This window comes from Parasteatoda tepidariorum, chromosome 3 (assembly GCF_043381705.1).
Source record: "Parasteatoda tepidariorum isolate YZ-2023 chromosome 3, CAS_Ptep_4.0, whole genome shotgun sequence".
NCBI classification, from domain to species: domain Eukaryota; kingdom Metazoa; phylum Arthropoda; class Arachnida; order Araneae; family Theridiidae; genus Parasteatoda; species Parasteatoda tepidariorum.
In genome coordinates, this window is record NC_092206.1 from 27,868,360 (window position 1) to 27,880,666 (window position 12,307).

The following is a 12,307-nucleotide window of genomic DNA, read 5'->3' on the forward strand; positions in this document are numbered from 1 at the left end:
AAAGGTAAGGGGACAAAAGCCCTAAAAATCTCATCTAATCAACAATTAAAGTAAAATTTGATTTTGACTTAATTTCTTCAAACAGCAAAGATGTAAAATATATTAATAAAAATTTCAGACTTAAAATTATGCATAAATTTAAAATTATCAATATAAGTCAAGATTTTTTAAATTCATTTTAATTTCTAATAATTATGAAGAGGAGGCATGTTTACCTCAACAGGGCAAAAAATTTTCAAAATAAAAAGTTATCTAAAATGGTAAGCTAAACAGGATACTCGTAATTTTAATGACATGATTTATTCACTAAATGTTTTAATCCATTGTTATTTTTTTATATGACATTAAGCTTTTTAACAGATAAATATTTGGCTGAGGGAAAATATTTTGTGATGAGTACAATATGATCTTAAAACAAATGCAAAAAGGAAGTTTCTTTGAATTAAAATATTGAAGAGAGAGATCTGCAAATAATTATTTACCACAATTATAATTATTACTGCAAATAATTATTAACTGCAAATAATTATTTACCACATCATTATTTTGGAATGAATTTATAGGAAAATTAAATTTAAAATTTAGATTAGGATTTTTATCAAGAAATATCTTTCAATTAAATAGGTTTTTATCACCCCAATGTAATTTTATTTGCCTCTTTTTAAGGGCAACTAAGCAAGGAGTTTGACTTACGCACCCACATCCCTTTACAATGCCCCTAACTTAAAATGATCCACAATAGTGTATAAGAAGTACAGATATAAACATAGCTACCATATTTTGATATTTAAACAGCATAATAAATGTTAATTTCTTAATTTTGATCAAATATAAATAATGAAATTATTTTTTACCTATAGTAGAAATTTCAATAATTAGACAAAATTTTTCTTCAATATGTTATTGGATAGCGCAAAAATCTTTTTGTTTTAAAAAGAAAAACAAAATTAATTATGATAATGTTTTAACCTTAAACAAATTTCATCACCAGAATATTGTCAGTTCAAATTTCATTTCTTTCTCTCCGATCTACCTTCAGGGTTGTTGAAACTTAAACAACTTTTGAAACTCATCAATGGTTGTGATGAATAAGACTCAATTTAAACAAAATATTGTTGAAAAATCAGCCTTGTTATATAGCTAATTAATATACGAAGCTCATGATTTGAAATTTTTTCTTAAAATGCCTCTGAAATCTAAAGAAAGAAAATCTAAACATAAAGATAAATAGTTATTTAGAGCAGCATTACAGTATAGCTTCTGCAACACTACCAAGTTAAGCTGATGTAAAGTATAAATACTAAAAACAATTATTGTATCAAAGATAATAAGAAATTGTACTGATAAAATTTATTTCCTAAGAAACATTTTGAAGAGATTCTTAACATCAGGTTTCTGATAAAGGAATAGTAATTGAGCATAATTGCTTAGTAAAAATATGAGGCAAGTTTTTTTCCCCCACTGAGCATTTCAAATAATCATCGATGTGAAACAGAATTTGTCTCAAATAGTATATCCTCCTCATCATCATCGTAAATTGTTCCATTATTTGCTAGTAACTGCTGAAGACCTTGAAGCTCATGTTGCTCTCCCTGAATTACTCTGTCTTTTATTAGATCTAGATTTATAGATAAACGAAAGTTAGTACAAACAATAAAAACTTATGATATAAATACTTGAAAAAATGTTAATAAAGTGTAAAAATTGAAATTTTCACAATTCATTTACAGTAAACAATAGATATGAAAGACTAAGTATATACATAATAAAATATTACAATAAAGAAAACAAATGCTAGAAGAAACGTTGTGAAAAGTAAAATTTTCAAAATTTATTACAATAAAACTTTGATGAAGTTGCGGTGGCTTAGGGGATAGAGCATTTGCCACCTATTAAGGTTACCCAGGTTCAAATCCCAGGGGTGCCTGTTTCATACGAATCCCACTCTCGGCTTACATGCACCGCAGTACTGACAGAAAATATCCTCAGTGGTGCAAAAATCTTAGACGAATCTGGGATTAGAATAGGTTTTTGTTGTTTTCCTATCTATGAAATGCAAATGTATGTTAGTTCCATTATTAAGCCCTCAACAAAGACTGACTTGTCCTAATACTTGAGTCAAGAGTTCCTCTGTCTTCTGGGTTGGGTTCAAAATTAAAAGGCTATGGAGTTGAAAATTGATAGTTGTAAACTCAAAATTGGGTCGAATGTTCAATGCCAGTTATAAAATTTAAAATAAAATAAAATCTCAATAACTTAAAAGCATCTTAGTTATTTTAGCTTAGTACTTTATTGTTCATGCATATTTTAAACTCGTTCATACAGGGAGGTCACTTCTTAAAAGGTGAGAATAATAGTCCTAACAGCAGCTAATTAGGTATTCTATTGATATTTAGCTTATATAGATTAAATATTCACTGGTGCAATATACTTTTCCATTTAAATAAAATCAAATCTATAATAACTTTTTCATAAAATTTTAAGACATCGGATTACTTTAAGGTATATATATACGAGGAGCATCCAGGAAGTAAGTTTCCCTATTTAAAAAAAAACTCACACTTTCAGGAACATATTTATTGGCAACAAGTACAGCAATGTTTCAGCAATAGCCACCACCAGAATTGAGACACTTGTCCTATCGTGGGATCAACTTTTGTAACCCTCTGTCATAAAACTCTGCCGTTTGTGAATGGAACCAATGTGTGACAGACCTCTTCAGCTCTTCGTCGTTGTCAAACGCTCACCGGAGGACAGGAATTTCTTGAGAGGCAAGAAAACGTGAAAATCGCTGGGAGCAAGATCAGGGCTGTATGGTGGATAATCAAACAACTCCCAGTGATGAATTTCAATTAGCGCAATGCTTTGTGCATTCAAGAACTTTATCACGGACCAAACCTTGCAGGTGGTGGGAGAAGGAATAAGAGCTTCCATTTCAGACCACTGCTACCACGCTACTGGTACGAGGCGGGACCTCTTTGGCTGGCAAATGATTGATACGTCATAGATCTGCTACTCATGCACAATTGACCAGGCTAATTACGCCTACTTTAAAGGGGTAAACATCGGGAAACTTACTTTCTGGATGCGCCTCGTACTTCTGGGAAAAACTATCAGCATTGCATACATTAAATTTTTTGGACAATCTTGTGTTTCATGAGTAAGAAAATGGGGTTTTGTTACAGACACATTTCATAAGAACATTAGAAAATATTTAAATACTTTAAAATTATTTTAAGGATATATAAATAATTTAAAAATATGTAATTATTTTAATTTATTTTTGTTAAAATAATAGCACAGTTCTGCAATGTTACTTTTCTAAAAGCACTAAATTGCTTTAAAAAAAAAATCTTTCTCTCAGTAATATAATTTATCTATTGCTGACATTTGCTTAGAATATTATCAGTATCGGCACAAATTAAACTTTTTTAAAGGAAACAGCTTTATAGATAGATATCATAGCAGTTTATATGAGGTAAAAAATTATTTGCTTTTAGACTTTTAAAATGATTTCAAATATTCCAATACTTTGAAAACTCATGCCCAATATAGAATAAATGTATTAAGTTTCTAATGACACTTGGACAAGCCAATCTAGCCAGTCATTGGCCTTTTGAAAATTAAGTCAGGAAGGCGTGCCTCTAGTTTCACAAGAGAGCGCTGCAAGGGTGCAAGTACGTCTTATCTCAGAATCCCACAAATAGATAACAGTACCATTAAATCATCAGGCCACTTCCTCAATTTAGACATACAGATCTGAAAGGGAATGAAATTTTCTCTAAATTCCTGTACCCATAGTACTGCTCAGCGGCTGATTGATTCCACAGATTTAACGAGCATGCAGATTGCATTCACTTGGCAAGAGCTTAACGGAGTCGAGGATTGGATTTCAGTCGAATTCGATTCTCTAACCGTTGGGCTACCATGGCACATAAATGAATCATAATATCTATAGATATTAAATATTATTACTAGATGAAATTAAAGTTTAAAAAAAACACTCTTACAATTGAATAAACGTTAATAATATACAATCTATACAAATGTTCAATAAATTTTAAAAAACAGTGATAGTGATGCTTAATACAGAAATGCCAACTTTTTTTCCAGCACACCCAGCTTTTTTTTTTTCATTTTAAAAATCCATGATTCCAGAAGTAATTATTAGTGATTAATAATAATGCTTACATTTATTGATTTATTTTTAAATACAATATGAAATATTAAAATTAGGGTTGACGCAAATTAAAAAAAAATTATTTTCTATCTTAAATTTTTTTTCTCTTCACATTGTATGAAAATTTGCCTATCTCAATCCCTTCATATACATAGAGAGTAACAAGAAAAAAAGCTGGCAACCCTGGCATAAGAAAAAAAGAAAAGATAGAGAAGAATACCTTAAAGTCCAGAAGGAAAGAAATATTGAAGATAATTTAAGATAACAGGAGACAATGAGGTTCCCCATAGGAGAATTTTCTTTACCTAAGAAGAGGTTAGTGAAATTCAGAGAGAAGAAATTTAAAGAGACTTGCACAGAATGCATTAGACAATGCAAGCATTTTTATTCCCATTTTATTAGTGATCAAAATAAATTTAATATTTCCCAGGGTTGCCATAGTAAAATACAACAGGAAGTATTGCTTATAAACTATAAAATAAGATTGGCTACTGTTATGAGAGAAAAAGTAAAACAGAAAGACAGTTATAAGCAACAATAAAAGTGTTTAAGAGGCATACAACAATTGTAGTGCCACAGCCAATAAATTTTTATCATCAGTTCATTCTGTGCTCTGGCACTAATTATGATTACTTACGACACCCAATCAAGAGTATGATTTTATCTATGTTTGTTTTCTGTTTTACTTATAGTCTGTTTTACTAAAAAGTATATCTGAACAAGTTGATGTTCTGATATAGGGCCCTAGAAATAAAATACTGTGTCATTAAAAAATTAAAAGTTAATTTTGGATTTCACTATTTTTCTTTGAGAAGAGAAGTTTTGATTTAAGAAAAGCATTAATAAATAAATGAAAAAAAGCATTAATAAATAAATGAACTAAATTAGTTGATTTAATCTAAAATTTAAACAGAATTCCAAAAAATGAGGCTTTTTTAAATTGTCTACTTTAACTTCAAATTCTTTAAAAAAAAAAAAAAAAAACATTGTAAGTGTGATAAAACTAAAGTAAACTGATATTGTAAGTTATTTTCAAATTATTACTATAATAAAAAAATGTAAACTTTAATGATAGTCACATTGCGATAAGATTAAGCAATTTTTTAAAATAAGTAGAATAACGATAATTACAATTTCAAAAACATACTTATATGTTATCTATGTTACCAAAAATATTTTGATCATTTTCCATGAAAAAGAGCTACAGATATTAATATGAAACAAAATAAAATTTAAATCAGGGAAACACTTATATTTTTATTAAAATAAGAATTAAAACGTAGAAATATTTTTTTAAATCCAGCATTACTTTTTCTTTTAACATGCAAACAAGTTTCATAAATACATACATCAAAATATAATTCATTAAAGACCACATTTATAATGTAGCTTAAACTTTTTCTTCTCAAATAATGGGTATGATAGCTTGCGAAGTCTATTCATACAGAGAAAAAAGAAACCTTCTAAAAAAGAACATGACACAGAGAAGAATACAAAAGGAACACTTGGAATTCGGCACAAACTTACCATCTGAATGAAGAGCTTTAAGAACAACGTGAAGGGTAATTCCAATAAGGCACACTAACAACCCAATAAAATTAAGAGTTGACATATGATCTCCTGTATACTTCACAGCTAAATAAAGCGTGCAAACTTCCTAAATAAAATTAATACATAAAATTTAAAAAAAAAATAAACTATGAGTACAATTATATAATTTTTAAATGAATAAAAACCAATTTAAAATGTATATAATTTCTTTATTGACATTGAATCAACATTGAATTTCAGTAAAACAAGATTAGGGACAATTTTATGGTGTGAAAAAATTACTTAATATTTTTTTAAATGATTTATTCATTTTATATTAATAGACATTTAAAAAAATGGTGAAAGCAATCCTTGTAGCAGAATCGTGGCGACATTGTCACAGAGTTCTTGTAGAAAGACTTTTTGTTAGGAAGTAAAAAATTTAGATTTTTTTTCCCTGCAGAAATTTTTGAAAGATTTTATCCTCTCTTCAAAATTACATACAAAAGATGCTTTTTTAGTGCATCGGAGTGGAAAAAAAATGCTTGTAATTTTTCTATTCTCATTTGAGAATAGTGTAAAGAGTAATAAAATAAAAATTTGTAATTTTCTTTTCTGCAGAAATTTTGGTTCTAATTTTTTTATGCAATTATTACGATTGATTTCCACATAGTTTTTAAAATCCCGATAGTTTTAATATGATATTACGTATAACAACAACTGAATCTGGAAATGAAAACAAGCATTTAGTAACCCTCTTTTGAAGAGTCTGATTCGCGTGATTTCACACTCGATATTTTCCTCCCCCCCGGTAGTTACTGCTACGGATTTCAAGATTTTTTTAATAATTTTTTTAAATGTGTAATTTAAAATATGCAAAAAAGGAAATAATTAGTGTGTCTTCCCCCTGCAAAATGTGAGAATATCATCCTCAATATAGAATAAAATTTTTTTTACATATTTAATTTAAAAAATTTTTTTTTTGAAGTTGACATGCATATTATGCATTTAACATGCATATTATGCATTTAACATGCATATTTGTTATTTCTAAAAATATCTTACAGAAAAATATTAGTAGTATAGAGAGGTATGTCACAGAAAGATTGAAAAAAATCTGCCACAGGGAAAGCAATTAAAATTCACAAAGGAAATAATGTTCACATTTAAAGCTGCTGAGTGTTGATTGTAATTTAACGTATAAGTGAAATGATTTTATTATTCTTTCTTTTTTTAAAAATAATATGGATCTCAGTTACATTTTGTTTTACCATTTTTGTTGCAACCTGGGAACACAAAATTATGAAAATTTATACGGTTTATTATATACTCACAGGAAATGTTAAATTACACTTATTTAAATAAATGTTTCAAGTAAAATTCCACTTCGAAAGATAATTGCACAAATGAATATGTTTGTCCATTTATTTATAAGATAAAAAACTAATGACAAATTTCCCAGTAAATATAAGATAAAAAACTACAATAAATTTTTCAGTAAATATAAGAAACAGTAAACATAGGATAAAAAAACTAACAGTAATTATCAAATATTAATAATTTGTTCATATAATCTAACAAAACTGATTAACAAACAATTACATTACGTAGTTTTCATATTTTTGTATTGTACATTATATAAACTACGCACAAATAGTAGCAAAAAATTAGCTTGTTAAAAATAAATCTTCAAGTCACATATAGAAATATTTAATTGAGCTTTGCTTAATTTTTTAGATATAGTTTCGAATTTTTCTAAAATTAACAAATTTTAAGTGAAATTCTTTTACGCACTTGATAATTGAATTGTGTAAATTACGTAGTATTCTAGTTTGTAATTTTCATATAAAAGTGAGCAATGGCCAACTAAATAAAGAATCAGGGGTCTGTCTAGGTTTTTCTGACAGGTACCTATTTTGTGAAAATTTAGACGTAATTTGTGAAAAATTAAAAATTATATTAAAAAATCAACACAAAAATATGGATTTATCGTTTCTTAAGGGATACAAAAATGAAATTTTAAGAAAAAGTATTTTGTGAAACTACCGTTTCTCCTAAAATTGAATTTGTGAAACTACTGTTTTTCCTAAAGTTGAATTTGTGAAGGTACCGCTAAACGGTAGTAAATTCGGCCTGGACAGACCCCTGAGAATATATAGAAAGCAGAAAACAATTTCATTCATTAAATATAATAATGTACATTTTCCTATTCAACATTATTTTGAATAAAATGTAGAAACATACTACATAATAGAGCGACTTTAAAAATGATCTCTTCGTTCAAGAGTAAGTCCAACTTAAATATTAGAATAAATTTTCATTAAAAAAAAATAACACTGCAAGAAATTCAAAATTTAAGATTTAAAATCTCAATATTTTAAAATCCAGATCACATTGTCCATATGTAATATGTTTATATTAGGTAAACAGGATAATTTTAAAAATATGCTTTATTCTAAGCTATAATGAAATATATATAAAATTAAACTCACATAAAAGTCCACATTTCATATTTAATGACATATATTTTATAATTTATTTATTATAATTAATAAGCACTTTTACCTTAAAAACACCAGCTATGGACAGAGTAAGACTTGAAGTAAACAAGAGCAGTAAATATTCACTAAGCTCCATAAGAAATGCAAGAAATGACCCAAGAAGTATATAACCTACTGTTGTCATAACCATGCTGACTTCTTTATAGCGAAATACTTTTTCAGTAGTTGCAATAGGAATACCTAATAAGCAAACCAAATAGCTTTATTTAAAACAATTAAGCAGTTTAGTTTTAAAATTAAATTGAAAAATTTACAATTAAAATAATGTGCTTTGTAACTAATCAAATAAATAAATGTAATAAACAACCAGACCATTTATTTATCTATTAAAAGCTTAAATGCAATTGCACTGAAATTCTGATTACTACTACAAAATAATTTACTTTTAATACAATCCCAATATCCTTCAATACACATCTCTTTGTGTTTGCATTCCGGTAACACATTTTTGCGGTTAAGATATTTATAGTTTCAAACATTTTTATTAGCTCTTCTTTCCTTACGTTCGTATTCACCAACACGGATTACCTCCGGGTAATCTATGGGTAAGAGTAAAATCACGAGTTTAGTGCAAAACGTTATTCTCCAGCCGAAATTTCGCCAAACTCGCAGATTTCATCGACAGTTCTGACACTCCGGGTAATCCTCCGTTTTTGCCGAGTTATCGGAGGGTAACCTATTGACGAGGAGCTTGTAAACAAAAAAGATGGAGGATTCTATCCCTGCATTTGAGCTTGAAGATCTTGAATTTCTTGAAACAGTTGGAAGAAGGGAAAGATATGTCCCAACTATCATAAATAATGACCTAGAAGAGTTAGATGAAATAGACTCTTTTGAAAGATATCTTTTCTTAAAACCTTTCCACTTAAATTAGCGATACTCACGCTAATTTGTTTATTCACGATGCACGTGTTTATATTATATACAAAGTCACATGGTTTTACCTTGCCCAATCAAAGGCCTCGTTATATTTCCTGCAAGTGTTAAACTCGAGTTGTGAAATCCTCTGTTGAAAACGGTTGGAGAATAAAAAGCGAGGGTTAATCCGAGAGTAACTCTGAACTGTGGATATTCCGATCCCCGAGTTACTCTTGAATTTAACTCGGCATGGTGAATACGGGTGTTAGTGCTGTTTCTCTGGTTCTTTTTTTTTTTCTCTTTGTTTTTCCCTATATGGTTCTTTGTATTTTTTGTTGCAGTCGCTTTTTTATCTTGCCATTAGGAATAAAAAAAATAAAAAAAACATCTTAACGTGTTATTAAATAATATATACCAAAAAAATTTTTATTTAATAATTTATTGGCTGATTTCATTTAATATTTTATAACAGGCGTTGAACAGCTGAACCAATTCTGAGTTTATGACTATCAATGTTGAACTTCGAGGTCTTGTAATTTTGATCCCAATTCAGAAATCAAGGGAATTCAAGGATCAAGCATGGGGCAAACTAACTTTTGAAGGAATTAACTCATATCCATAAGATGGGAGAGGAGAAGAAAAATTATAAAAACCTCCCACGGGTAGTCCGAAGGCAAAAGGATTCTAACCCATGATACAACCTGACAAGCACATTACAAAATAACAATTGCTGTTTTTAAAGAGCTGGATTATTCAATTAGCCTACGACACATACTAAATATTTTAAAAAAGACTTAATTACCTTCAAATACTATAGCTAAGGGCAAAAGGCCAATAACCATCCAGGGTTGTACATGATAAATCATATCAACTGGATTACTTAACCCTGAAAGCAACATTCTCATTAATAAACAAAATTTTTATACAGTTTTTAACATGCAATAAAAAAATTGATGTAAAATATTTGGAACAAAATAGTTTAAAAATCATCAATGGAAAAAGATGATTCATTTTAATTTACAGAGGTCGGTGAACAAAGCCCTCTGTTTTTCCAAGAATCAAAGCATAACACTGCATATTTATTGGTAATAAATTTTATGTGTTGTGCACTTAATATCTTAAATTTAAAAAAAAAAAATCCTCCAGCACATTTTGAAACAAAAATATTGTTAAAGAATTTAAAAAAAAAGAGTTGGTCTTACAAGTGTGGTAAAATTTTAGAAGATTCATATACATGTAAGTTTTATTAATGTCATTATGTGCAGACAAGAGAGCATTGTTAATTATTGATATTAATACAATAAATTATTTTTGTTACCAAATCTTTCAGGTAATTTTAAGCACTAAACTAATGTGTGAATATTAGCTTAATGCTATTTTTATGATCCTATAATAAGCAATACTATGTTTAAACATAACTAGATAAAATGAATTCAATAAAATATTTTTAAAAAAAAATTACGTCTTTAAAAAACTTATCAGAAACTGTAAAAAAATGTTAAAAAATTACTATTTCATGAACCCCCTCCCCCCCCAAAAATCGAACTATTGTGAAGTATTTTTAAATTTTATACAGAGTGAAAAGTAACATTCATTACAAGGACAGTATAAAATAATAATAATAAAAATGTGAGCAAAAGTAGTGGAATTTAAAAATTTATTACGCATATAATAATAACAAAACAATTGTACTGTATTTTCTACTGTTTTTTCAAATGGCAACAAATATATTTAACAGAAAAGCATCTAAACATAATAACTTTAGTTAACCTGAATTTTAGTTTCTGAAAAGAAATTGTAGTACAAAATTATATCATAAAATACTTATTTTATTTTAATTCTGGAGTAATAGCNTACCACTACAAAATTACAACTACAATTCGCTAGTATATAAGACATGTTAACTCGACTTTATGCCTTTTCATAGATGATAGTTGACATTGTCGATACTCGAAGTTTGTCGATTGGTGACCCCGACGGGATGTGAACACGCCTACCTTGGCAATAACGCCCACTTCAATAATAACATAAATGATGTTTGTTAGCTTATAGCTTAATAATGAAAAATATGAAGTTTTTAATTTCATGAAAGAAGTTTTGTTTCTCAGAAAACTTCACTAATAATCTTAAAGTTGCAGATAATTAATGAAATGTTTTTCTCGTTGGTTTAATCTAACCAGCTTTTCATTATTTTTTATTCGTTATCTCTTATAAACTTAATGCTGAAGTTGAAAATGGAGACTTAAATGAACAACGTCAGTGAATTAATATTTATAAATTTTATTTATTTATAAAGTACGCCTTCATAAATGAGATGATAAAACTAAATAAATTTAAATCATCTGTATTTGAATTAAAAATAAATAGTTTAACTACCGTAAAGCAAAATTAAAGGAAAAATAGTACTATGTCGTTTAATAGAAAAGTAAATTTTTTTCATACTATTATTGCTGACAATAATCCTTGATTTATTTAGGCAATAATAAGAAAAATAATTCAATAATTAAAAATAATAATCTATCGCCTAAAAAGTAAAATTAACAGAGAAGTGGAACAAGTGATTTAGGAGAAGCTTAAAAATCTCTGTACTATTATTTAAGCTAATTTGGCTTAATTGAGTGGCGTTGGCTCTGGGAATGTAGTGTTAGCCTTCTAATGAGGTGACCCATGTAATAATCCTAACTTTGTTTGGTTAATACGCATTCTGCACCTACCAATATGCTGACGTAAAATATCGTCACAGATAGACGCATAATGGGTTAGAATTTCTTTCCAGTCTTGATAATCGTATAAGGTTTTTGTGTTTTTCTACTCAAAGTAACTCAAATGTGGGTTAGTTTCATCAAAAATACACCGTCACCCCATTAAGGATAATTTGTTCCAATCCTTGATATAGGAGTTTCCGGAGTTGGATTTAAAATTTTAAAGATATGTAGTTGAACATTGAGTGTCGTAAACTCAGAATTAGATTGGTTGTCCAATGCCAGTTATAAAATGTAAAATAAAATCAAACTTCATAAATTTAAAAACATCCTAGTTAAGTTAGCTTAATACTTTATTGTTCATGTATATTTTAAACTCGTACATGCAGGGAGGTCACTTCTTAAATGGTGAGAATAATAGTCCTAACAGCAGCTAATTAGATATTCTATTGATATTTAGCTTATATCGATTAAAT

At 28.2% G+C, this 12,307-nt stretch overlaps 1 protein-coding gene across 1 annotated transcript; it reads right to left on the reverse strand.

Moving 5' to 3' along the window:
- Positions 1–544: 544 nt before the first annotated feature.
- On the reverse strand, positions 545–10,043 carry LOC139425137 (solute carrier family 35 member C2-like). The gene is made up of 4 exons (XM_071178432.1): positions 9,932–10,043; positions 8,276–8,451; positions 5,708–5,837; positions 545–1,618 (listed from the first exon to the last, which is right to left on the reverse strand). Exons 1-4 carry the CDS (start codon positions 10,032–10,034, stop codon positions 1,479–1,481), a joined length of 549 nt encoding a protein of 182 aa, XP_071034533.1. The 5' UTR covers positions 10,035–10,043; the 3' UTR covers positions 545–1,478.
- Between the last annotated feature and the right edge of the window lie 2,264 nt (positions 10,044–12,307).

Bases quoted from the DNA above. Each gene is read 5' to 3' on its own strand.
- LOC139425137 (XM_071178432.1), bottom strand. From the start codon at position 10,034: ATGAGAATGTTGCTTTCAGGGTTAAGTAATCCAGTTGATATGATTTAT. The intron at 5,838-8,275 runs GTAAAAGTGCTT...AATTTTATTTAG, and splicing joins CCATAGCTGGTGTTTTTAAG to GAAGTTTGCACGCTTTATTT. The intron at 1,619-5,707 runs GTAAGTTTGTGC...CTATAAATCTAG, and splicing joins TAAAGCTCTTCATTCAGATG to ATCTAATAAAAGACAGAGTA.